The 24,036-nt window shown below is 53.3% G+C and overlaps 2 protein-coding genes and 1 long non-coding RNA gene across 6 annotated transcripts; 2 read left to right on the forward strand and 1 right to left on the reverse strand.

Annotated features, from left to right (window-relative positions):
* Positions 1-45: 45 nt before the first annotated feature.
* Positions 46-14,084, forward strand: FOXM1 (forkhead box M1). 4 transcript variants are annotated; one of them, XM_061418221.1, is made up of 10 exons: positions 46-214; positions 462-546; positions 1,936-2,484; positions 3,109-3,260; positions 4,852-5,052; positions 6,653-6,781; positions 7,546-7,590; positions 8,167-8,236; positions 8,383-8,552; positions 12,114-14,084. In XM_061418221.1, the coding sequence occupies exons 3-10, from the start codon at positions 1,980-1,982 to the stop codon at positions 13,125-13,127; spliced, it is 2,286 nt and encodes a 761-aa protein (XP_061274205.1). In that variant the 5' UTR covers positions 46-214; positions 462-546; positions 1,936-1,979; the 3' UTR covers positions 13,128-14,084. The 4 variants fall into 4 exon arrangements, with proteins under 4 accessions (XP_061274205.1, XP_061274206.1, XP_061274207.1 ...); XM_061418222.1 differs by having other exon boundaries at positions 8,170-8,236; XM_061418223.1 differs by lacking the exon at positions 7,546-7,590.
* Positions 14,085-14,097: 13 nt separating this feature from the next.
* On the reverse strand, positions 14,098-14,611 carry LOC133248308 (uncharacterized). Its single transcript, XR_009736664.1, has 3 exons — positions 14,531-14,611; positions 14,262-14,341; positions 14,098-14,185 (listed from the first exon to the last, which is right to left on the reverse strand). It is a non-coding gene; the product is annotated as an uncharacterized LOC133248308 (long non-coding RNA).
* Positions 14,612-14,631: 20 nt separating this feature from the next.
* On the forward strand, positions 14,632-18,098 carry TEX52 (testis expressed 52). Its single transcript, XM_061418235.1, has 3 exons — positions 14,632-14,773; positions 16,020-16,570; positions 17,628-18,098. The coding sequence occupies exons 1-3, from the start codon at positions 14,702-14,704 to the stop codon at positions 17,911-17,913; spliced, it is 909 nt and encodes a 302-aa protein (XP_061274219.1). The 5' UTR covers positions 14,632-14,701; the 3' UTR covers positions 17,914-18,098.
* Positions 18,099-24,036: the final 5,938 nt, after the last annotated feature.

Raw genomic sequence — 24,036 nt, forward strand, 5'->3', positions numbered from 1 at the left:
CGTGACCGCAACGCTCCGCCGGCGCCAATTTCAAACAGCGGAACAAACTGAAAGCCCCAGAGCGGGACCCCACCCCCGGCCCGGGCCTGGGACACCCTCCCCCCCCTCCCCTCCCCCGCCGGGATCCCGGGATTCCCCGCCCCGCAGCCGGGGTCTCGGTCAGGCCCGCAGGTCGGAGCAGCGCCGAGCCGCCCGGAGCCGACAGTGCAGCGAGGTGAGTGGGCGACGGGCTGGAGGCCCGGGGCCGGCGGGCGCGGAGAGCTGGCTCCGGCCAGGGGCTTGCGGGGGACTGGCGACAGTGCGCCGTGCTGCTGCATCCAGCCTCCCGGGCCCCCACCCCACCCCTCACCTCTCCCACTAAGCCCCCCAGCCTTTCCCCTGGGGCTGGGGTCCCTCTAAGCTTACTGCGCTGGTTGCCGCGGCTCGCACACTCCCCTGAGCCCAGGTGCTCTCCCTTCTAGGTAACCCAGTCTCCACTGCGCCCTGTCCCAGGACCCTCCTCCGGGTTCCAGAGACCCCCGCAGCCTTGCCCTGGTCTGGATGATGGTGAGTCCCCGGGAGCCGCTCCGGAAATCTCCCGGCTAGAAAGTGTTGGCAATGGTAGCAAGTAAGCTGGTCAGAGTAGAAGGAAAAATTAAGACGCTTTAGAACAGGAAAATATCTTTTTGGGGGCGAGGAAGAAATACTAGCATCTACTGATTGATGGGTGGAGGGAGGAAGGGAGGGCGGAAGAGATAGGAGGTGGAAGTAAAACTGAGATTTGAAGGTAGAGGAAACCTAGATATAAAGGAAAGGGAGGCAGCAGAGTGGAGAGGGTCTGTGACCTCTAAGCAGATGGCAAATGTCAGACGAGCGTGACAGTCATTTCTAGGGAGATTGCAGATATTCTAAAGACGAGGCAGACAGTTATTCTGTCTCTCAAAGTACCTCTCAGCAGAATTTCACTACTTCGCACAATAGTAGAGTATGCCATGGATCTGTCAAAATCAACAAAACGCAATTTTTAAAAGATAAAACTCTTCCTTAATGCACAGCACTAGTCAGGAGACAAGGATTATAGTCTTGGTTCTGGAAGAGAAGTTAAGCAAGATGGTAACATGCTTAGAAAGTTGAAATATGAACAAGCATATGCAGGTACTAAAATGTCGCTATATAAATAGTTTGCAAATTGTGAAAGAAAAAAATGTATATACTTTTTTTTAAGATCAGTGCTAGCATAATAGCCCATGAAACGATGTCACCCCTCAGCATTACTCTGGGTGTTGAATAGAGCAGTTTCCCTTCTGTCTGAAGTCTTGTGCACTGGGAGATGATTTCTTCAACGGTGTGACAGTAGTGTAATGGTACAATCTGCCTTTTTCCTCTGATTCTGCGGGCTCAGACCAAGTGGTCTATGCTAGAATGGATCCTGGGATCAGAGTTCTGTCAGGATGGCCTGTTCCAGGGTCCTCATCCTGACAGTTACCGCAAGTGGTCTGTGTTAGACTAGGCAAGAAGAGACATTTCCACATTTTTGTAGCTTCTCCGCTTGTTTCTGTAGCTGAACATAACTTTTGGCCATGCCCCAGGGCTTGCAGATCTCAGTTCCCCAGCCAGTGGTTGAACCCACACCCTTGGCAGTGAAAGTGCAGAGTCCTAACGGGCTGAACCACCAGGGAATTCCCAAAACATTCTTAATCTTCCAGAGCCTTGACTATGTGGACCTACAGCCAACCTTATCCCACTCTCCCCCTTTGAATTTCTTCTGTTTGCTTCAGTTTTGTCTATAGAACTCATCTCCTTATAGTCCGCGGTCCTTGCAGAGACCCAGGGAGCATTCACCTGGGCCTGTGGGTTCACACTCCTGGTCACATGATGAGGAAGACCCCTCCCTAACAGAACCTCCTTCTCAGCCTAACAAACCTTTGACCTCCCACTGACCCTTGCCCTTTGCAGGGTCCACGCTTGTGATGCTCAATGGAGAGTGAAAGCGCAGATTCATGATGAAAACTAGCCCCCGTAGGCCATTGATTCTCAAAAGACGGAGGCTGCCCCTTCCTGTTCACAATGCTCCAGGTGACACAGCAGAGGAGGAGCCGAAGGGGCCCCCTGCCCAACAAGAGCCTGCTCAAGCGCAAGCCCCCAAGGAGGTGGCAGAGCCCAACCCCTGCAAGTTTCCAGCCGGAATCAAGATCCTGAACCACCCAACCATGCCCAACACCCAAGTGGTGGTCGTCCCCAACAATGCCAACATCCAGAGCATCATCACAGCACTGACCGCCAAAGGGAAGGAGAGTGGCAGCAGCGGGCCCAACAAGTTCATCCTCATCAGCTGTGGGGGAGCCCCCACTCCCCCTCCAGGACCCCAGCATCAAGCCCAAACCAGCAAGGACCCCAAGAGGACAGAAGTGATCACCGAGACCCTGGGACCAAAGTCTGCAACTGGGGATGAGAATCTTCCAAGACCAGCGGGAGCCCTTCCTGGGCAGAAATGGAAGAACTGTGGTATGTGGTCCGTAAGGCAAAGGGGGGAGGAGCCAGCCTTCGCTCTCTGGTGTAAGGACCATAGTCAGCCATGCTGATACCTAGGGCACACACACAGGTGTCTGCCTGAACTGGGGGAAAGTCTTGCCTTCCTTCATGCTGAAACCTTGACCCAGATCTTTGGGCCCTGTCGACAGGGTTGCAATGTAATTCAGCATTCTGTTGCCTTCTTTATATTGGAAAAGGATTTGTTTATTATTCTATTTCTCCTTTGCAGTGACCACATAAGGAAGTAGGAATCTTTCTCCATCTTAATAAAGGAGAAACACGAGATGGAAAAATGACTTACTTTGTTGAGATGTTCGATCATGCTTTTTGTAAGGTTGCCTTGACCAATCTCTGAGGCTCAGGATGGCTCAGGTTGAAATGCAACTTGAGCCCTGCTCCTGAATTTCTCCTGAAATCCTAAAAGGGCACCGTAGATTCAGCATGCGCAATCCCTGTGCTTAAGGGCAGAGGTCCTGGAGAGGTGATCCCTGATCGCAGTCATCACCTGGAGAGGTGATGCCTAACTGCCAGTCTCGGTGGACCTGCCAGGCAGGGAATCGGGCACCGAAGTGGCGTCTTGGGTTGTCTCCCCTGTAGCTGGCGGTGAGGCAGCCAGCTGCCCCCTGGACAACAGCTTGACCAACATCCAGTGGCTTGGAAAGATGACTTCCGACGGGCTGGGCTCCTGCAGCATCAAGCAAGAGGTGGAAGAAAAGGAGAATCGTCACCTGGAGCAGAGTCAGGCCAAGGTGAATGAACAGTCCTGTCCCCCACCAGGGCAGTCAGAGCCAGTACAGGGAATTTCTAAGAAGGGAAGTAGGTCAGGTAGGCTGTGGAGCAGAATTGCCAAGTTTTCATGTTAGCACTTTATTTAGTGTTATTCTGCATAATTTGGAGCTCCCTTTCTGCCTGGGATCTTCCCTGCTACCCCTATCTGGGAAATTTCCTTGAGGGCAGATTCCTCTGGCTCACCCTGTACCCTGTCAGCACTGGGTTTAACACTGTATCCTTAGCAGGTACTTAGTATTCAGGGACTAATGAAGAGGCCTGAGTTCAGAAAGCCCCTTGAACTTTAAAGAGGTATTCCGACAGTGGAAAAGGAGTACAGCATTTTTAACAAGATTGCTTTATTAGAAGACAAATTAACAGCAGATAAAATGAGTTGTGAATTTTAAATACCTCTCCAATCAAAATTGATTTGACCCATTTGTGTGGTCTGGGTTTATTTTTCATGGTTGCTCTTCATATATACCCTTAATTCCTCATTCAACAGATTTGGTGGGGTTTTTTGGCCTTGTCAGCAGCATGTGGAGATTTTAGCTCTCCCACCAGAGATCAAACTCTTGCCTCCTGCTTTGGAAATGTGGGGTTTAACCACTAGACTGCCAGGGAAGTCCCGTCAATAATTTTTAAAGGGGAAAATTTACGTGAATGTGTGCATAAGTGAAAATTGAGCTGTTCACTTAAAACTTGTGTACTTTATAAAGTTATGGCTCAGTTTTTTTGAGGGGAAAGGGGGCTGTGCCTCATAGCTTGTGGGATCTTATAACAGTTCCCCGACCAGGGATCGAACCCAGGCCACCACAATGAAATTGCCAAGCCCTAACCACTGGACCTCTAGGGAATTCCCAAAGCAGGGAGTTGATTTTTCGGGTTTTGTTGTGGCTGCACCTCGCAACTTATAGGATCTTGGTTCCCTGACCAGGGATTGACCCACACCCCTGGTAGTAAAAGCACAGTCCTAACCACTGGACCGCCAGGGAATTCCCTGAAGTTATAGCTCAATCTTTTTAAACATGGATGATCAGATCTTTGCCTCAGACTTATCCAGATGTGTGCATTGCTGACCTTTGTCTGCCCACACTTTGGGGAATATTTCTGTTCTACAAACACTGAAAGGAGATGGGTTTGTTCACATCACATCAGGAGCAGGAATCGGACTAAGACCTAGGTCCCTCAACCCTGAGGTCTGAAAAACGGGTATAGTTTTAACATACGATCGGTGCTTTAAGGTCATAATATATGCCCAGACTTTCCTGAAAGGTTTCAACCAGCAATGACTAGATGGACTTCTGTTTATTACCGGGCAATATTCTCAACAAAATGACCGATGACAGAGAAGTGGTCCTGTGTTCAGAGACTAGATGGGATCGTCTCCAAAATCCTTCCTGATCCTAAAGTTCTCTTCTATAGAACAGTGGTCTCGGATGAGTTTGTTTCTGTTCCGGTCTGTGGGAGAAAAGCTTTCTCTAGAGAGTGTTCTTAAGGTGGGGGTGGGGCAGGGGAGGCCTTGTGACCCCTCCTTTCATGGCCTATTTTTCTTTCCCTCTGGCTTCTCAGATCCCTCAGGTGGAGAGGCCCCCTGGAGCGTCGGCACCCTGGCCGGACTCCGTGTCTGAACGACCCCCATACTCCTACATGGCCATGATACAATTCGCCATCAACAGCACAGAGAGGAAGCGCATGACCCTGAAAGACATCTACTCTTGGATCGAGGACCACTTCCCCTATTTCAAGCACATCGCCAAGCCAGGCTGGAAGGTATCATGTCCCGCAACAACCACAGTCTAGGTCGCCCAGGCCTGTCATTTTGTCTGCACAGCAGAGTGGTAGTCTGTGTCTGGTGCGGGGGGAGGAGTTAAGTGCTGATGATGCTAGAACCGTAAACGATAGTCGTATCTTTTGGACTGAGACTTGACCCTACTGAATCCGAGCAAAACCATCAGTAAGAGCCCTGCAGCCACTTCATCTGTCGCTCCCCGGGTAATGCACACTCTTCAGTGACGCTCAGAGCCCACTTCTAAGCTACACTGAATAGCGGTTAGAGTGTCTAGGTAGCTTTATGAAAAGATATTGATGAAAAAAAAATAATCTGGGAGCCGCAAGATCCAAGGTTCACCTCCTGTAAAGTCACATCTCTTCTCCAGTAGGTGGGGATGTTCTCTGCCTCATGTTCATGGGAAAACAGATGCCCTGGAGCCATAGCTCATGCAGGTCTCATAGCCACAGCTCAGGGGCCCTACGGATGCTCTGTCCCAAGCCAAGGGGCTTTTGGATTGTTTTCCCCACAGCAGGAATCTTTTTTATAGTTCTTATTTATTTACTTATTTTTAATTTGCACATAGCTGCTTTACAATATTGTGTGGGTTTCTCTTGTTCAACAACATGAATCAGCTATATACATATATCCCCTCCCTCTTGAGCCTCCCCCCTGACCCCAGCCCAGCCCTCTCAGTCATCGCAGAGCACCAAGCTGAGCTCCCTATGCTATTCTGCAGCTTCCCTCTGGCTGGCTGTCTTACGCATGGAGGCATATGTCAGGCATATGTCAGCGTGTGTCAGTGCTGCTCCCCCAGTTCATCCCACCCTCCCCTTCCCCACCATTTCCACCAGTCTGCTCTCGACGTCTCTGTCTCTATTCCTGCCCTGCAGCTAGGTTCGTCTGTACCATTTTTCTAGAGTCCATATATATATGTTAATAGACGATGTTTATTTTTTTCTTTCTGACTCAATTCACTCTATAACAGCCTCTAGGTTCATCCACGTCTCTGCAAATGACTTAAATGTGTTCCTTTTCATGGCCAAGTAATATTCCGCTGTATATATGTACTGTAACTTCTTTATCCATTCATCTATCAGTGGACATCTAGGTCACAGCAGAACTCTCAGCCTCACACTCTCACCTCAACTAAATTCCCCAGCTTCCCGATTTCTTTTTTATTTTTTTGCTGCACCTTGTGACTTGCAGGATCTCAGTCCCCCGACCAGGCTTTGAACCTGGGCCCCAGCAGTGAGAGCACCGCGTTCTAACTGCTGGCGCACCAGGGAACTCCCCAGCATTGTAATTTCTCCCCCCACCTCTCTGGCTACCGGTTATTGCCACAGCCTCACTCATCTTTCCCAGCCCCCAACAGCTGTCCAGGTCTCTGCTTTATCACCACCTCAGGAACGGCCCCGGTCTCTGTCCCTACTAGACAGCTGGGTTGGTGGCTCAGGTCACCTAGCCTACCAAGCGGACAGTCCCAAGAGCAGCCAGCAAGCAAGGTTATGAGACACAAAGCCAGGGGCTAACCTCCTCGGGGCCATCAGAGGTGGCGCTCCCAGGACAGAGTAGCTGATGAGCTGTGTCCTCTACTTTCAGAACTCCATCCGCCACAACCTCTCTCTACATGACATGTTCGTCCGTGAGACGTCTGCCAACGGCAAGGTCTCCTTCTGGACCATTCACCCCAGTGCCAATCGCTACCTGACACTTGACCAGGTATTTAAGGTAAGTGTACTGGTTTTGTCCAAACAGAGCCAGTGCTGGAGGTCATGATGTCCATCTCAAAAGAAAACAAGTCCTTGGTGGGGAAGGGGGGGCAGGCAGCCAAACTTTGGATAGGAATCCATCCTTCCACGCCCCCCGCCCCGCCCCACCCCAACCCCAGCTGCCAGCATCCTAAATAAAGCAAACTTTCCTCTCCACCAAAAAATAAGAAAGAAGCAAGTCCTCCTTGGGATGAGCTTGTCTGCTAAGGGCAGAGTTAAGGGCCAACCATCCCCTAAGGAACAGCACCTTCTCTGCTAGACCAGGCCCCAGAGAGGACTTCCTCTTCCAGAAAGGGGACCTCCTGGGGCAGGGTGGCCCCTACTGCCCTGTGATAAGAACTGCCTAGGATACTTCTTAAAATACAGCCTCCCAAGCCCCTCTTGGGGCTTCTGATTCAGTAGGCCTGGGATGAGCCCAGGAGTATGTTTTTAGCAAGAATCTCAGGTGATTCTTAGAAAGTCTAGGAAACATGGGGTTAAAAAGCCGATCTTTACAGTGGAGAGTAGAAACGGAGCCTACAGAATCTCTCGTCAGAAGTGATCACTTTGGGGCTTCAGAGTGCCCACAAGGCTGCCACTAGCTGCCTCCACTGTCCCGGGAGAGCCCATAGTTGAGGGTGGCCCTGGGCGTCCATCCGGAGTAGGTGTATCCATCTGGTCAGCTTGACTGCACTGGTGGTAACTTGGTCTCATTTCTCTCCCACGATGCCCATCCACCACCAGCCACTGGACCCAGGGTCTGCACACTCGCCCGAGCACTCGGAATCAGTAAGGTTCTTTCCCTCCCACTCGGGGCTCAGCCTTGTTACCCCTCCACGCTCAGCATGGCTTCGGTGACAGGGACAAGGTGTTAGCCGGAGATGGGAGCCTGTGGCCGTGCGCCTGCCAGCCCTGAACACAGAGCCTTGCTTCTGGGCATCAGAACACTGGTGACCGCCACCGCCTCCCACTCCCGTGGACTCATCAAGGTGGCCTGAGCAGAGCAGCATGTGGCAGGGGGACCCGCCACAGGCTCACCAAAGGATGCTGATGAGGTGCACGGCACAGGTCCAATGGGCAGCCGTTGCTCTCTCTTCTCTACCTGGCTTTTCTTTGCCCTCCTAGAGCTCCATGCTTTGCACCCTGGGGGTGAGGACACCTGGATGAGGTGGGAGGATCGCCCGCCGCCCTGTGCCTCTGCTGCCACCTTCCTGGGACCAGGCGGTCGGTCCACTCCGTGCCCGGTCCCGGAGCAGGCGGTCGGTCCACTCCATGCCCGGTCCTGGAGCAGCTGGTGGGGTCCCCTACCCAGTCCCCCTGCCCTCCTGACCCAGGTCTGTCTCTCTCCCTCTCTGTCCCAAACAGCAGCAGAAACGGCCCAACCCTGATCTCCGCCGGAACGTGGCCATCAAAACCGAACTCCCCCTGGGTGCACGTTAGTACAGGGGGAGGCCTGGTCCCTGGGCACACCCACAGGGGGGCAGATGCGGGAGTCAGGGCCCAGGGAAAGAGAGCAAAGAACCCAGGGCTGGGAGGGGACCCGGCCCTGGACCTTGCTCCCGACCCATCGTGTTCCCCCAGGGCGGAAGATGAAGCCACTACTGCCGCGGGTCAGCTCGTACCTGGTGCCCATCCAGTTCCCCGCGAACCCGTCGCTGGTGCTGCAGCCCTCGGTCAAGATGCCCTTGCCCCTGGCGGCCTCGCTCTCAGAGCTTGCCCGCCACAGCAAGCGAGTCCGCATCGCCCCCAAGGTCAGTGCCTTAGGTCTTCTCCGAGGAAAGACTCCAGTCCGTGACAGGCTCTGCTTCGTGTCCGTTGAGAAGCTTGTAAATTTAGTGGGTAGACCAGGTATCGACGCACAGGAAAATGCAATAGTGTTAGAGCCAAAAAGGAACTTGTTAGGGACTTCCCTGGTGGTCCAGTGGTTAAGACTCCACACTCCCAGTGCAGAGGGCATGGGTTTGATCCCTGGTCAAAAAACTAAGATCCTGCATGACACTCAGCATAGCCTTAAAAAAAAAAAATCCTAGTAAACTATCCTTAAAAAAAAAAAATTCCCAATAAAAAGGAACTTTACAATGTAAGCGATGTTAGAAGGCCCACATGTGCCTGATGAGTTTGTGAGAATTGAGATGAGGGTGATTGTTATAGGAGATGGGCTGGGACGGTTCAGGAAGAGTTCACTAGGGAAGCAGGCTTAAGAAGTAGGTCGGGGCAGCAGTGTGGAGAGGGCCTTGTAAAGGGCATGGCCTGGGGCACGCCCAGTCACAACCATAGAGTGGCTGGACAGTCTAGCCCTGGGTTTCTCGACCTCCAAACAGCTGACATTCAGGGCTTCCCAGGTGGCGCTAGTGGTAAAGTACCAGCCTGCCAGTGCCGGAGACGTAAGACACTCGAGTTCTATCCCTGGGTGGGAAGATCCCCTGGAGAAGGAAATGGCAACCCACTTCAGTGTTCCTGCCTGGAAAATCCCATGGATAGAGGAGCCTGGTGGGCTACAGTCCATGGGGTGGTAAAGAGTCTGAGGCGACTGAGCATGCACAGTGCTTTGTGAGGGCGAGGTGCACCCTGTGCCCTGAGGGATGCTTAGCAACCGCATCCATGGTCTCTTTGCTGGATACCAGGAGCACCGCCTGGTGTGACAGTTAGGACATCTTCTGGTGTTGCTGAGAGTCCCCTGGGGAGAGCTGCTCCTAGCTGAGATCAGCAGTCGAGCTGGAACGCTGGAGAGGGCAAGTTACACCCCCACCATGACGTAGAGAAGAATCTGTGAGCAGGACCTGGCCCGTAACAAATTAAGGAAGGGCCCCTCTGCCCCTTTCTCAGAGATGGAAGTAGCTGCAATTTCAGATAAAGAGACTTGGGTTTGCTTTTGTTTTTTAATTTAAAAATATCACTCTCAGTTCAGTTCAGTCGCTCAGTCGTGTCTGACTCTTTGCGACCCCATGAATCGCAGCACGCCAGGCCTCCCTGTCCATCACCAACTCCCGGAGTTCACTCAAATTCAAGTCCATCGAGTCAGTGATGCCATCCAGCCATCTCATCCTCTGTCGTCCCCTTCTTCTCCTGCCCCCAATCCCTCCCAGCATCAGAGTCTTTTCCAATGAGTCAACTCTTTGCATGAGGTGGCCAAAGTACTGGAGTTTCAGCTTTAGCATTATTCATTCCAAAGAACACCCAGGGCTGATCTCCTTCAGAATGGACTGGTTGAATCTCCTTGCAGTCCAAGGGCCTCGCAAGAGTCTTCTCCAACACCACAGTTCAAAAGCATCAATTCTTCAGCGCTCAGCCTTCTTCACAGTCCAACTCTCACATCCATACATGACTATAGCCTTGACTAGATGGACCTTTGTTGGCAAAGTAATGTCTCTGCTTTTGAATATGCTATCTAGGTTGCTCATAACTTTTCTTCCAAGGAGTAAGTGTCTTTTAATTTCATGGCTGCTATCACCATCTGCAGTGATTTTGGAGCCCCCAAAAATAAAGTCTGACACTGTTTCCACTGTTTCCCCATCTATTTCCCATGAAATGTTGGGACCAGATGCCATGATCTTCGTTTTCTGAATGTTGAGCTTTAAGCCAACTTTTTCACTCTCCTCTTTCACTTTCATCAAGAGGCTTTTGAGTTCCTCTTCACTTTCTGCCATAAGATTGGTGTCATCTGCATATCTGAGGTTATTGATATTTCTCCCGGCAATCTTGATTCCAGCTTGTGCTGCTTCCAGCCCAGCATTGTATACATAAAAGTATACATACCAGCATAGATAATTTTCCTTAAATGCATTCATGTGATTGTAGCATGGATAGTGTTTTTGTTTCGATGCAGTCTTGTAGTTTTTCCTCCTTCATTTTGCCTCTCCTCACCTTCCCCATGTCCCCCCTGCTCCCCGTGATAAGCCATGTTGACAGTTTAGCATGCCTTCTCCCATGACTCATTCACGCTCTTAGCATGCTCTGCGTACATGGATCACCGTAACCATGGTACACATACTCACACACCACCCAGAGCCTCGACAGTGGGGTTGTATTACACTTTCTGCCCCATGGAAATTCTTCCAATCACTTGGCATCGCTCTAATTCACTTTTTTTTTTTTTTTAATATATATATTTTTTTAACATGGGCCTTTTTTTTTAAAGTCTTTATTGTATTTGTTACAATATTGCTTCTATTTTATGTTTTGGTTTTTTGGCCTCCAGGGATGTGGGATCTTAGCTCACCAACCAGGGGTCGAACCCAGGTCCCCTGCATTGGAAGGCGGATTCTTAACCACTGGATCACCAGGGAAGCTCCTTATTCACTATTTTTTCATGGCACATAATAGTCCATGATGTGGCTTTGCCATAAATTTTCTAAGCATTCTGCTTTCATGGGCACATTTTTTCAGGCTTTTTCTGCCCTATGACCAACATTGTAATAAATACCTTTGCAAGTATCTTTCTTGCTGGTGCTTTTATTTCTGTGGGTAGAGAACAAGACATGAGATTGCCGAGGGGGCAAGTGTTTTAAAGTTTATTAAATACTGCAGGATTGATTTTAAGAAAAATCTGTGGTAACTCACATACATACCAACAAGACCCATTTGCCGGCCATTGGCATCATCACCCTTTTACAATATTTGCCCATGTCCAGTGTGTGAAGGATACTTGCTTGTTTCATTTCATCTTCTGCTTATGCGTAAGTCAGCAGCCGCTCACCACACTCAGTCACTTGGAATCGTTCACTGTGAGATGCTTATTTACACTCACGGACTGTCTTCTTACAGGGATTTGTTAAAAAGTGTATAACTTGGTCTTTTCAGATATTTTTTACTCCTCTTGCTTGCTTCTTAACTTTATGATCTCTCTTGCCACAGTAAGATTTCTATTTTTATATAGTCAAATATGTCTCTCTTCTCTTTTACAGCTTCTGGAGTTCCAGTCTTGGTTTAGAAGGTTTATCCCACTGCTGACCCTCAGATTATAAACGTACTCTAGAGAGTACATCTCTAGATTTCCTTTCAGGATTTGAATGGTTTTAGTTTTTCTGTTTAAGTCCTTGTATGAAACAGACATCCACTTTTATTTTCTCTTGGATGGGTGCTAATTACACCAGCACCATAGAAAATGCTCTTTTTGCCCCCAGAATTAAACCACCACCTTCATCACACAGTCTTATATTTAATAGTCTTCAAGACCTTGAAGACAAGAGGAACGGCACCAAACCAGCATGTCATTCGTCTCAGTGATAAGCTTGTGTCCCGCCCCCCACCTCGCCCCAGTGCCTGATGGCCTCTGTGGGGCTCCCTTTCAGCGTGTCCTGCTTCCCTTCCAGGTGCTGCTAGCGGATGAGGGGGTGGCCTCTCTGCCCACGGCAGGACCGGTGACAGAGGAGAAGCTACTCCTCGCGGAAGGACTCTCTCCTCTGCTTCCTGTCCCATCCATCAAGGAGGAAGACGTCCAGCCTGGGGAGGAGACACCACATCTAGGGAGGCCCATCAAAGTCGAGAGCCCACCCCTGGAAGCGTGGCCTTCACCCTGCCCATCGGTCAAGGAAGAGTCATCCCACTCCTGGGAGGACTCGTCCTGCTCCCCAACCCCCAGGCCCAAGAAGTCCTCCAGCACTGGGTCCAGGTCCCCCACCCGCCGTGTCTCCGACCTGCTGGTGATCAAACGCAGGGAGGGGCGGGAGATGAGCCGGTCTCGGAGGAAACAGCACCTCGTGCCGCCCCGCCTGGAGGAGCCCGAGCTGCTCCTCTCCGAGGGCCCGGGGGCTCCCCAACCAGCCCTGGCAGGGCCCCCGCAGCCTACCTGCCAGCCCAGCTCCCCGCCAGAAGACGGAGGCCCCTTTAAGACACCCATTAAGGAGATGCTGCCCACCTCCTCCACCCCCAGCAAATCTGCCCTCCCCACGACCCCTGAGTCCTGGAGGCTCACACCCCCAGCCAAAGTCGGGGGGCTCGACTTCAGCCCCGTACGAACCCCCCAGGGTGCCTTTGGCCCCCTGCCGGGCTCCCTGGAGCTCGCGGATCTCAGTGCCACCCCTCTGAAAAGCGTCCCCCTCTTTGACTCCCCCCGAGAGCTCCTCAATTCCGAACACTTTGACCTCGCCACTGACCCCTTCGGCAGCTGCCTGCCCTCCGACATGGAGGTCCCCAAGCCGGGTTCCCCCGAGCCGCAGGTGGCCGGCCTCTCGGCCAACCGCTCTCTGACCGAGGGCCTGATCCTGGACACGATGAATGACAGCCTCAGCAAAATCTTGCTGGACATCAGCTTCCCTGGCCTGGAGGAGGACCTGCTGGGCCCCGGCAGCGTTGGCTGGACTCAGTGCATTCCTGACCTGCGGTAGAGGCAGGGCTCCTGCCCCTCAAGCCATCCACTCACTCTCCAGGCGCTCGGGGGCCGGCCTTCCGAGTCCTCTGCGAGGACAGTCTGCAGGGGCCATCCACTCGCCCAGTGCCCCACTCCCCGGACTGGCGATGCTACAGCAGGCGCCCTGTCTGAGCCACTCCTGGGCCTTCTGCAAGCAGCAAGGTCCTGGGGGCTGGTCTCTATGCCCCCAACTCCCCACCAGGCACTGAGGGTGGGAACAGCAGAAACAGGGTGAGAAGGGAGGAGGGGCCCCCAGACCGTTGGCATCTGTGCCCAACAACATCCCTCCGCCTTCCCTGCTGCATGCAAGGTGGCCCTTGTAAATAGTGTATACGCTCCAAATTATCCTCTAATTATAAACGTAAGCCTATCTTCTTAGATCATTATCCAGAGACTGCCAGAAGAGGGGTAGGATGACGGGGCAGGGGTTCCAGTTTGCTTCTGTTCCTTGCTTTTGGCTCCTGGAGGCGGGAGGGCTGCAATGCACGGTTCCTTCGGGGCCCCTCCCTCAAGAGTTCCTTGCAGTGGGTGCCCAGAGGAGCGGGTCTGCCTGCCAGGGTGCCTCGCACTGCCCTTCCCTCCCACCAGCCCCCATTTCCAAGTCAGCTTTCCTGCACGAAGAAATCCTGGTAAAGGGGGCCCTTATTATGGGTCAAGAGTTGAGGTGGGGGTGGAAGTACCTGGACCAGAGTGGCTGCCCCCACATGCCCAAGAGACGTTTCTCTGATCAGGAGCCTAATCATGCCAGAGAGACACGACAGAAGGTGAAGGCCAGCCAGCCTGCCCGCCTTACCTGGCCTGCCTGCCCACCTTAGCTGGCACCACCGCTTCGTAGAGAGCCGCCCTGGGTCCCTGCTGACCACGTACACAGGCCCCGGCTCCAGAACACTACTGTAACTACCTACCCAATAAAGCCCAAGGGCACGTGCTGGTCTGTGCGCTCTGGTGTCTGGTCCCTGTGGCGTGAAGAGGGGCTGGGAAGGAAAGCGTGTGACAGTGAACCTGGCGATGGGGAAGATGCAAGGCTTGAGGGCCCTGGAAGGAGAGTGCAGAGGGCTTCAGCCTGGTCACCGCACTCCCCACACCCCCACCCCCATCCCCACCCCGGTACCTCCTCTAACTCAGCAGTCAGCTGCAGGTCTCCCATGCTGGTCCCTCATAACAGTCCTCTTTTCGGGATCTCTGAACCTGCTGGAGGAATTTGGGCCTTTTGGAGAGAGCTCCCTAAGAGAGAGGCCTACCCAGCAACCCCCCAGCCCCCAACGTTAGGGAAGGATGCCTGGGAGCCAGCGACCCTGCCTTTCTCCCCCTGCCTTCCTAGCAAGAAATCCCTCCCCTGAAGCAGCTCCTGTTACAAGTTCTATCCCCCACCCACCTCACCTGAAAGGCAGCCAGGTACCAAGGGACAGGTGAGCCCTCCCAGGGAGGGGTAAGGGCCTCCTCCCTGCGTTGCCACCCAGGAAGTATCGCCATAGCAACCCCAGCAGCAAACAATGCTGCCAAGAAAGTCTTCCCTACAAAGCTGCCCCTGCTGCTGGGGAGCCCAGAAAAATGGCCAGCCATCTGCAAAGACCACCTGGAGGGCTAGACAACCCATCCCGAGTGAGAGAAACTTTCCTGAAGGTAGGAGGCAGGAACACAATACTCTGCAGCGGCCTTCTGCATCCCGCTGGGTGAGGGGCTGTCCCCACCCTGGGATGGGCCTTGCTCTCCCCTGGGCAGCAGAGCTCCTGGCACATGAACCCTCATCCTGTGACCCTGTGAACACGGGGCTCAGAGGAGAGGAGAGGAGATGTCTGATCATGACCTCTCAGGCCCTCCCCCCAGGGTGCTGGTGTGGACTTGACTCAGTGGACTGGGCCCAAGAAATGGATGAGTTTTTGGAAATAGAAAAGTCCTCAGGGCCAGTGGGAAGGAGAGGCATTTTGGGGAAGCATGGGGGTCCCAAGCAGCACAGCCTGGGGCCCCAACTCCACCATCCTTGCTCAGCGCTGCGGGTGAGTTCTTCATCCTCCTGTGCCTTGCTTTTAGCATCTTTGAGATGGAACAATAGCACTTGCTCGAAGGCTGTGAGAGTTACATGAAAGTAAAAGTTGCTCAGTCGTGTCCAACTCTCTTCAGCGCCATGGACTGTAGCCCGCCAGGCTCCTCTGTCCATGGAATTCGCCAGGCAAGAATACTGGAGTAGGTTGCCATTTTCCTTCTCCAGGGGATCTTCCCAACACAGCAATCGAACCTAGGTCTCCTGTATTGCAGGCAGATTCCTTACCATCTGAGCCACGTGGGAAGCCTGTGAGGGTTACATGAGACGTGGATAAGTGTTTAGCAACATGTCAAGTATATCTTTGCTAGTGTATTTCCATGGGGAAAGGAGAAGAAAGGGGAGGAACCCCATTTGATGCTTCCTGCACTTGCTTGTATCTCAGTGAGGAATGAGGGGAATGCAGCAGTCACAGAGAAGCTGGGGAGGGGAGGAGCCGGGACAGAAAAGCCCTGGCCCATCCCCTGGAGAACCATTTCCCTTCCACACTCATCTTGGAAGCAGCATTTTCTGGAGAGGAGCTTTAGACCCCAGGCAGGAATTGGGGACCCAGCATGGGAGGAGGGATGAAGGCCGAGTGAGAAGTGGGAACACGTCAGTTGAGGAAAGAGGCTGGAATCAAAGCCAAAACCCGATAGATGGAAAGAGAAAGACTGATGAGGTTGCATGCGAATCACACAGAGTGGCCACACACTTCGAGGGCTTGGCAGAAACAGTCCCTGGCCAGGCCACCAGGTCCTAATGAGAACCCGAGTCCAGAGGTGGCTGGCAGCTGGTCTTCTCTGGGGAGGAGAGGCAGAGCACCCAGACTCCCTTGTCTCTCCCCAGATGGTCCATGCCCATGAGACCCTCCCGACCCCCGGCACGTGGGCCCAACGTGAGTTCCTCCTCCCCAGGGAGCCCAAGGAGCTGCCCGGCTTCACCCAGCAAGCCTACTACCAGCTGGCCCTGAAGCCACCACCCTACACGGAGATGAAGGCCAAGGTGCGCCAGCGACTGACCTGCCCCTGGAAGGACACCGCCCAGCACACCTGGGGCTTCCACACCTGGCTGGACATCGGGCGTCTGCCAGCCACCTTCCCCTCCAGGCCCGACAAGCCCTACGACAGCAACGTCTGGCGCTGGCTGACGGACTCCAGGGCCCACCACCGGCCCCCGGCAGAGCCCCCTGTGCCCCCTCCCTCCTGGCTGGGTCAAAACAGCTTCCTGACCTTCATCTCCTGTACTCCAATCTTCCTGGATGTGAACAGGAGGAAACAGGTGATCTTCAGGACGATGAAGGAACTCCAAGAGGTGGAGAAGCTCAAGCTGAGGAGTGAAGTGAGGGCGCCCCCACTCGACACCCACGGCAACATCCTTCCCCCCAAGGCCTCCAAGAAGTAAGAGGAGCTCCCTCGTCAGGGAGCCCACCTGTGTCCAGGTGACCCCTCCCTCTTCCATTCCTCTTTCTGATGCTTTACCTTCCCTCCCCCGTGGTCCTGAAAACCACACTCTTGTCTGAACATAGCTGGAGGGGAGGGGTGGAGGCCAGGGAACCACAGCACAGGAGGGGCTTGATGACTTAAGGGGAGTTTAGGGGATCCAGCTGTGTGCTGTACACCTGCCAGGCCCTGGGGATACAGAGACATGTCATTCAGTCCCTGCCCTCCAGGAGCTTCCGAAAGGCAGGTACCGCTGCACACGTGTGGAAAGACGGCTCTCAATGCCAGCCCACACCCTCCAAGTACCCAAAGTGTGAGACAGACAGTGGATGTCGTGAGGACGTCAATTATCAACAGAAAGAGCCAGAGGCAGAGTGAAAGTGTTAGTTGTTCAGTCATGTCTGACTCTTTGCGACTCCATGAACTGTAGTCCCCCAGGCTCCTCTGTCCATGGGATTCTCCAGGCAAGAATACTGGAGTGGATTGCCATGCCCTTCTCCAAGGAATCTTCCTGACCCAGGGATCAAACCTTCAACTCTTAACGCCTCCTGCATTAGCAGGCAGGTTCTTTACCACTGAGCCACCAGAGAAGCCCTGTATTCAACTCTGTTGTGTGAAAATTGGACTTCCCAAGGCAGAACTGAACACTGCATGTCTGCAGATCAGGGCCAGAGGGTGGTGGGTCAGAGCAGGAAGGTCTTCTGTAATTGTGGTGTTGAGAACAAGGAGTATGGCATTGGTGGAGGAGGTGGGAGGGCTTAAAAAATAGCTAGAATCTGAATGAGTCCCTTACAGACCACAGGGTGGAAGACTACCAACCACATAGCATGATGTCACCAGCCTCACGTCAAAACATACACGCAGGGTGCAGGCCACTGGGCTTAGGTCCGGGTCTAGGTGGGCAGAGGGCTGGAAGGGGTCCCCATGGGCTGATGGCTGGCAACATCACCTCCCCAGCCCTGTCCCCTGAGTCTCCCTTTTGACCTCTGTCCTCTCTGCACCTTTCCCCCGACAGGTACCGGCACTTCTCAGCTGGTGGAAAGTATGAGCCTGGGGGCCTCCAGCTCATGCCCAACCCTCTTCCCAATGATCTGGCCAGGAGCTGGCCCTGCCCGAACCCGCTGCCTCACTACCGGGAGCAGGCGGCCAGGCTGGCCTTGCTGCCCAGCGCGCCTCTGAGCCAGGACCTGGTGAGGAACTACCAAACCCTGCTGGAGAGCCGGGTGGCCTTGCCCCTCCACTGTCCCTCCAGGGCCCGTTCTGGCAGAACCTCAGTGAGAAGGAGACCTGGACACCTGTAGACGCCTCCAGGTGTGTGGCACCATGGTGGGCACACAGAGCCCCCAGCTGTGGTGTCTCAACCCGAGGACCTTCAGCAGGAAGTCTCAGCGGCCAGAGGACTCAGGCTTCTGCAGACAGAGCCTCTCCACCACCCTCCCCAGCTTCATCTGTACCCCAGCTTCTGGAGACTCTACTGAGATTCTAATCTGTTCTCTCTTGCTTGGAGCGACCACTCAAGGCAGATGGGAGGACTGGGGAGAGCAGAGGAGGATCCAGTTCCTGGCGAGAAGCGGTGTGTGCCTGTGTGTGTGTGTCTGTATGTCTGTGTCCACGTGTCTGTGTGTGTCTGTGTGTGTGTGTCTATATGTGTATGTCTGTGTCTATGTGTCTGTGTGTGTATCTGTGTGTCTGTGTGTGTGTCTGTGTTTCTGTGTGTGACTGTGTCTGTGTGTCTGTGTGTGTGTCTCTGTCTGTGTGTGTGTATGTCTTTGTGTGTGTGTCTGTGGTCTGTGTCCGTGTGTATGTGTGTGTGTGTCTGTGTATCTGTGTTTCTGTGTTTGACTGTGTCTATGTGTCTGTGTGTGTCTCTGTGTATGTCTGTATCTGTGTGTCTGTGTCTGTGTTTGTGTGTATATGTCTGTGTGTGTGTCTGTGTGTGACTGTGTCTGTGTGTCTGTGTGTGACTGTGTCTGTGTGTCTGTGTGTGTGTCTCTGTCTGTGTGTGTGTATGTCTTTGTGTGTGTGTCTGTGGTCTGTGTCCGTGTGCATGTGTGTGTGTGTCTGTGTATCTGTGTTTCTGTGTTTGACTGTGTCTATGTGTCTGTGTGTGTCTCTGTGTGTGTGTCTCTGTGTATGTCTGTATCTGTGTGTCTGTGTCTGTGTTTGTGTGTATATGTCTGTGTGTGTGTCTGTGTGTGTATGTCTATGTGTGTCTGTGTGTCTGTTATATATGTCTGTGTCTGTGTGTATATGTCTGTGTCTGTGTGTGTGTATGCCTGTGTGTGTGTCTGTGGTCTATGTGTGTGTCTGTGTGCGTGTGTCTGTGTGCGTATGTCTGTGTGTGTTTGCATGTGTGTCTGTGTCTGTGTGTGTCTATGTGTCTGTGTGTGTGTGTCTGTGTATATATCTGTGTGTGTTTGTGTGTGTCTTTGTGTGTATATCTGTGTCTGTGTCTCTGTATGTATATCTCTGTGTGTTTGTGTGTTGTGTGTGTCTCTGTGTGTATCCATGTGTGCTTGTGTGTCTCTGTATGTGTGTGTACATGTGTGTGGTGTGGGGAGAGCATGTGGATGATGAGTTATCTCCACTCTCAAAGCCCATTTGGAGCAAGACTGGGATTTGTCAGGACACAGGAAGCTTCTTAGGCAAAAACAACCTCTATTTCAGCCCTCCCTGGACCATGTGAAGTCTGGACAGAGCCCGGAAGGCACCCTGCTGGGTTGTGGGTCCCACACAGAGTTTGGGGGAGCAGAGGTCAGCCCAAGGCTGTGCTGGAGGAGGGAGAATTGGGTCTGAGGAAGGCTGACCAGGCCTCGGCAGAAGGACAGGAACAAAGTGGAGATTTAAGGTAAAAGTGGCAGCAGTTGCCCCAGAGCCACACCTTAGGGCCCGTGCTCACCCCAGGGCCTCAGCTTTCACACTGGAGGTGGGGGAGGAAGGTGGAGACAAGGGACCTCAAGCGGAGGCAGGCAAAGCGCATGGGTCAGAAGGGTGCTGACCGGCTGGGTGGAAAGTGGGCAGGAGGGGCTGGAGAGGGAGAAGCTGCAGCAGGGGCCCACCTCCCCTCCCCTCGCCCATGTCATACCCCCATGTCAGTGACCTTCCCCAGCTGGTTTCTCTAGGCTTCTCTGCCCCCTGCCCTCTTTGCCCACTTGTCTTGAGCCCGTGGGAATCAGGAGGCACCTGGGAATCAAATATCACCAGGGTTCCAGCCCTGGTCTAGCCGCTCACCAGACGAGCGCCCTCTGACAGGGTCCTTGTTCCCCCTGGGCTCTCAGCTTCCTTCTCCGCACAGTGGGAACCACTAGGGCAAAAATAAGTGGAATAGGGCTTCCCTGGTGACTCAGTGGTTAAGAATCTGCCTGTCAAGGCAGGAGACACAGGTTTGATCCCTGGTCCGGAAAGATCCCACATGTCTCAGAGCAACTACGCTTGTGTGCCACAATCATTGAGCCTGTGCTCTAGAGCCCGGGACCTGCAACCACTAAAGCCCCCGTGCCACATACAGACGCCTATAGGCCCTAGAGCCTGTGTTCTGCAATGAGAGAAGCCACTGTAACGAGAAGCCAGCACGCTGCAACTAGGGAGTAACCCCCACTCACCACAACTAGAGGGAACCACGCAGCAACGAAAACCCAGCACAGCCAAAAATAAATATAAATAAATAACTTTTAAAAATAGATTAAAGAAATAAGTGGAATAAATAAAAGAAACAAGTGGCAAACCTGCAAAGTGACCTCCATACCTGCAACTGTCAATCATTATCTATAGAATCAGAGAAATGAAAGAGTGGAAGATGATTCAGTCTAAGGCATCAAGCACTGACACAGGCAGCAGTGTGGATGAACTTTCAACACTGAGCGGGAGACGCCAGGCACAAACGGGAGCATACCATTCAATTCAATTTCTAGAAAGTGTCCAGAATAGGCAGTTCCTTACAGACAAAGATGAATCAATGGGGCTAGGTGCTGGGGAGGGTGCTGAGTGCTTCACGGAGGTGTGGGGTTTTCTCTCGGAGGATGAGAATGTTTTGGAACTACACAGACATGCTGGCTGCACAAGACAAATGAATGAGATGCCTCTGGATGATAAACTTTAAGATGGTCCATGTCATGTGAAAGTCATCTCAGTTAAAAAGAATATAGAGCATTTCCAAAGTTCCTTCCAGATCCAAATCGACAATTCTACACCACGGTCCTTCTCCTGGCCGCCCTCCCCCCATGGTGTGGGGTCGGTGGGGAGACCCGGAGCCAGGGAGTGAAGGCTGCAGGGCAGTGTGGGGTTCAGGGATGGGCCTGTTCTCCTCGCTCTGCATTAGGAACGGGAGCTGGAAGAGGAGGCCCCTTCCTTGCCTTTGATCCCGACATGTCAGAGGAGGTCGGGCTCTGGGAAACAAGGGTTTGGATGGTAAGCTGAGGCCCAGGGAGAGGTGACTGGCTCCAATCCACACAGTCAGGTGGTCCCTGCCCTCCTGGTGCACCCTGGGCTCCAGGGCCCTGCGGTCATCCTGCTTCTTGGGCCACTTGCCCATCAGGCCTGAGTTTTGTCACCCCAGCAAGAGAAGCCCAGGGGACACTTAGAGGGTTAATGTGAAGTTTTAGGGGGATGGGAGAGAGGAGAAAACCTCATCCTCTCTGGCCAGAAGCTGAAGCCCGAGGAGCAGAGGCATAAGGAGCGTTTCACAGATGCCTGCCTTACAGACCCAACCCCCTTCTCCGAAGGCAGGCTGCCGGCCTCCCTCGGGACCTCCACTCCAGCCTCCACCCTCCTGCTCTGCTGTCTGAATAACGGCCTCCTTCCTGCAGGTGGCGCTGTCGGGCCATCTGGTCCGTCACAAGTCAGAGATGCAGAGGCCAGGCTTCTGGAATTCCTGAATCCCACTGGGCCATGGGGCTCCACAGGTCCTCCTGGTTCTAAGGATTCTTCAAAGCCATCCTCAGCCCAACCAGCCCACATCACAGGCATCACCCCTACCCCGGCCCTCCCACATCCACTCACAGATGTGGAGTTCTCCAAAGCCTCTGGGGGTGATGCCCCTGGTGCCTGGGCCCACCTTAAGGACCTCCTCTCTCAGATCCAAGAGAGAGGCAGGGTTGGAACCTGCCCGCCCTCATCCTGCACCCCTCCCCAGGACACCCTGTGCTCTGCTGGGTGCCACCAGCTTCAGGACACGAATGGATCCCAGCACAGAGGCTCAGAGCCACTCCTGGGTCCTCCCTCCCTCCGCAGCCTCCCTCTCCTTCGGCCGGGTTCTGGCTCATAAGTGGGCGGCTGGGGCATGAAGCAGGGCTGGGGCCTGTGAGGCTGGAAGCTGGGGAGCTGAGGGCCCCTTGGGGAGTCTCAGGGCAGCCAGCCGTGACCTTCAGTCTTCATCTCCACCGCCTGGCTGCAGAGCTGACCCCTGTCATTGCCATGCCTCAGAATGCCCCACCGCTGCTCTGGGCTGCCAAGTCAGAGCCACCATCCTCTGCCCAGGCTGCCCAGACCCACTCCTGGCCTCCCGAGATGCACTGGCCTCCCGTCTCCATCCTCCGATGACCTCCTTGCTCAAGCCCTTCACCGTCCTGCGTCTCGTCCACCTCCAAGCCTCTCCTGGTTCAGGCTGTCCCCTGAACCACACCACTTTCTCTTCTCATTACCTGGGATAACTCATTGCTATAGCCTGCTTGTCATTATGTCTAGTGGTTTCCGTGGCTCTTCATAGACTCGCCCATCTCAGGGGAATCTCGAGCAACACATACTCTGCACCTTCCCAAAGGCCCCCCTGGAAGAAAGCTGCTGCATCCCAATATAGTACAGACTCCAAGGCAGAATCAGGACACGTGGTTTCCCCTTGCCCAGCATCGCTTTCCCTGGACGACCACTGAGCACTGCCACGAGACAACACGACAGGCTCCCTGGGCAGTAACCAGTGGCTTCTTTAGCAGGAGTATCACTAGAGCGACACCTGCCACCCCGGGCAGGTCCAAAGCTTAGTCGAGGAGAAAGAGGAATTGGAGGGAAACGGAAGCAGGAAAGGAAGTCGTTAAACACAAGACGGGCACGTGGGGCTGGGGGGAGACGGGCTGAAGCCAGAGGGAAGGCAAAGCAGGATTCCAAGCCCCCTTTTCATCCCCATCAGGCACGTGATGTCCAAGATGTTCAAGGGGAGGTGGACATCTTTGCCAGATTCCTTGAGGGCACTTACAGGATCAAGATTGGAGTGCAGAGCCCAGGGAGAGGGGCAGTTAGAGGGTCTGGCAAATGAGTCCCATGGTGCCAGGGAAAGGGGGTCTGGAGTGACTGCCAATGGCCATCAGCAGATTCTGCAACTGGAAAGAGCGGGTGGGATGCTCAGCAAGCTGGTGTCCCAGCACCTGAGTCCTCAGTAAGAGTAGCACAGTTCCTCCTGGGTCCTGGAGTCCTGCCAGACAATTCAGTCGGCAGACCGTCTGTAAAAATGTTACTGGAAGGTGTGTAGGGTCCAGCTACTTGCCGCTCAAAAGCCAGTAAACAGGCCAGGCTGATGGAAAGGAAGGTTTGCTTCATTTCAGATGCCTGCAACTAGGGGGCAGAGTTGGGAGAATGGAAGTTTGTCCAAAGGCCTGCTCCCCCAACCACTAGCAATCAGTGGGGCAAGAGCTTTTATAGACAGAGGGAGGGGGGTCCATGCAGAAACAGCACAGTCAGCTTTGACCGTCATCTTGAAATTGGTCGTCAGTGGTCTGACTGGCGTCATCTTGATTGTTTTCAGTACAGTTAAGCTTCAGTTCCCGAGTCGGTTTGTTTCCATTTCTTTGAGGCCAGTTCTCAGAATTGTGGCAACTCAAATCATGGGTGCAATCTGGTTGTCATGTAATTAACTTCTTCCACCTGGGGTTTCAGTATCTATTAAGCAGCTCATAGGATATAGCTCAGAATATTATCCACAGCTCTTGAGAAGGAACTAGAGGTCCCTGACTATGCTTAATGACTACATTATTATTCATTAGTCTCCTTTGACTGTTTTCCTTTGTTTCCACATTTCTCATTTCTCTGGTTAAACTTATTTTTGACTAAAGTTTCCCATAGATAAAAGGCAAGCAAAGGACTTGGGGTTGGGTGGGGGTGGGGTGGGGCAGCAAGGACAATAGGGAGAGAGAAGGGACCAAAAAAAGAAAAAGACTCTGCCCTTATAAAGGCTAATATCTGGTGGGAAGATGGACAAGCAAACAATTTTAAATAGTGTGAGAAATAAGGTAAGAGATGCTTGACCCAGCTGTGCTATGAGAGCAGAGGGGAGAAACCTCTAGGTCAGAGCCTGTATGCGTGCGTGTGTGTGTGTGTGTGTGTACAGGAGTGCTCACGTGAAGATGAACGTCACCTCCCAAACAGCAGCAGGTGGGTACCCAGGACTCTGTGTGTTGGACAAGGAGTTGCAAGCTTTCCATGAACCAGCCCACATC

This window comes from Bos javanicus, chromosome 5 (genome assembly GCF_032452875.1).
Source record: "Bos javanicus breed banteng chromosome 5, ARS-OSU_banteng_1.0, whole genome shotgun sequence".
NCBI lineage: Eukaryota > Metazoa > Chordata > Mammalia > Artiodactyla > Bovidae > Bos > Bos javanicus.

Bases quoted from the DNA above. Each gene is read 5' to 3' on its own strand.
- FOXM1 (XM_061418221.1), top strand. From the start codon at position 1,980: ATGATGAAAACTAGCCCCCGTAGGCCATTGATTCTCAAAAGACGGAGG. The intron at 2,485-3,108 runs GTATGTGGTCCG...TCTCCCCTGTAG, and splicing joins GCAGAAATGGAAGAACTGTG to CTGGCGGTGAGGCAGCCAGC. The intron at 3,261-4,851 runs GTGAATGAACAG...CTGGCTTCTCAG, and splicing joins TGGAGCAGAGTCAGGCCAAG to ATCCCTCAGGTGGAGAGGCC.
- TEX52 (XM_061418235.1), top strand. From the start codon at position 14,702: ATGGCCAGCCATCTGCAAAGACCACCTGGAGGGCTAGACAACCCATCC. The intron at 14,774-16,019 runs GTAGGAGGCAGG...GTCTCTCCCCAG, and splicing joins TGAGAGAAACTTTCCTGAAG to ATGGTCCATGCCCATGAGAC. The intron at 16,571-17,627 runs GTAAGAGGAGCT...TTCCCCCGACAG, and splicing joins CCCCCCAAGGCCTCCAAGAA to GTACCGGCACTTCTCAGCTG.